This window comes from Merops nubicus, unplaced genomic scaffold, assembly GCF_000691845.1.
Source record: "Merops nubicus isolate BGI_N331 unplaced genomic scaffold, ASM69184v1 scaffold1614, whole genome shotgun sequence".
In the NCBI taxonomy this organism is placed as follows: Eukaryota; Metazoa; Chordata; class Aves; order Coraciiformes; family Meropidae; genus Merops; species Merops nubicus.
In genome coordinates, this window is record NW_008603361.1 from 21,640 (window position 1) to 22,340 (window position 701).

General features: G+C 38.8%; 1 protein-coding gene across 1 annotated transcript in view; it reads left to right on the forward strand.

The window, feature by feature from the left end:
* Positions 1 to 701, forward strand: part of CAPZA2 (capping protein (actin filament) muscle Z-line, alpha 2) — a 15,247-nt gene that overhangs the window by 7,247 nt on the left and 7,299 nt on the right. Inside the window, exon 6 of the mRNA XM_008938621.1 lies at positions 126 to 204. Within this exon, the coding sequence (XP_008936869.1) occupies positions 126 to 204 (79 nt within the window). The remainder of the gene's footprint in view (positions 1 to 125; positions 205 to 701) is intronic.

Here is a 701-nt window from a genome sequence, read left to right on the forward strand (position 1 = left end):
AGGGAAAGATTTTGTGCATGTGTAGTTGCACAACATATTTCATTCTGTTTTCCTTTTGACTACCTGTTGGGTTTTTTTCCTTATCCAGTGGGGTGACATCTGATTTTTGTTTTATTTTTTTAAAGGAATGGCCGTTGGAGGTCAGAGTGGAAGTTTACAATCACCCCTTCGACCACTCAAGTGGCTGGCATCTTGAAAATTCAGGTATGCTTATCTCAGACTGTATCCTGATCAATAAAGTCTCCAGTTATTATCAGGGGAGACTCAGGCCAGTGTATTAAATACTTTAAGAGAATTCAGAGACCCGGTAAGCAAAGCAGAGATACCATTCAGTTAAGTGCTAGCTACTTAATTGCATATTTACCTAATCCTTACAAACACAAAATACATGATTTAAGGTAATGATTCAGAGGACTCAGGAAGTGTATTCACCTCAGTTAGGCATATACCTCTTTGGTTTCCTGTTGCTTGAATTCACAGTGGTACAAGCCTTTCCTGAGAGTAGAATTTTTTCTTTTTAGTACATAATAGCAGGGTTGTTTTTTTTTTTCATGTTACACTCCCTGTTGTTCATAAAGCTGTGAACCTTTGGTTTCAGTCATTCCATCATCTGAGATTTCTGAATCTGAGTACCCTTCATTCAGAATTTGCCCTTTCTGTTGGCTTTAGGGCACTCAGGAAGGAGATACTGTCCAAGCAGG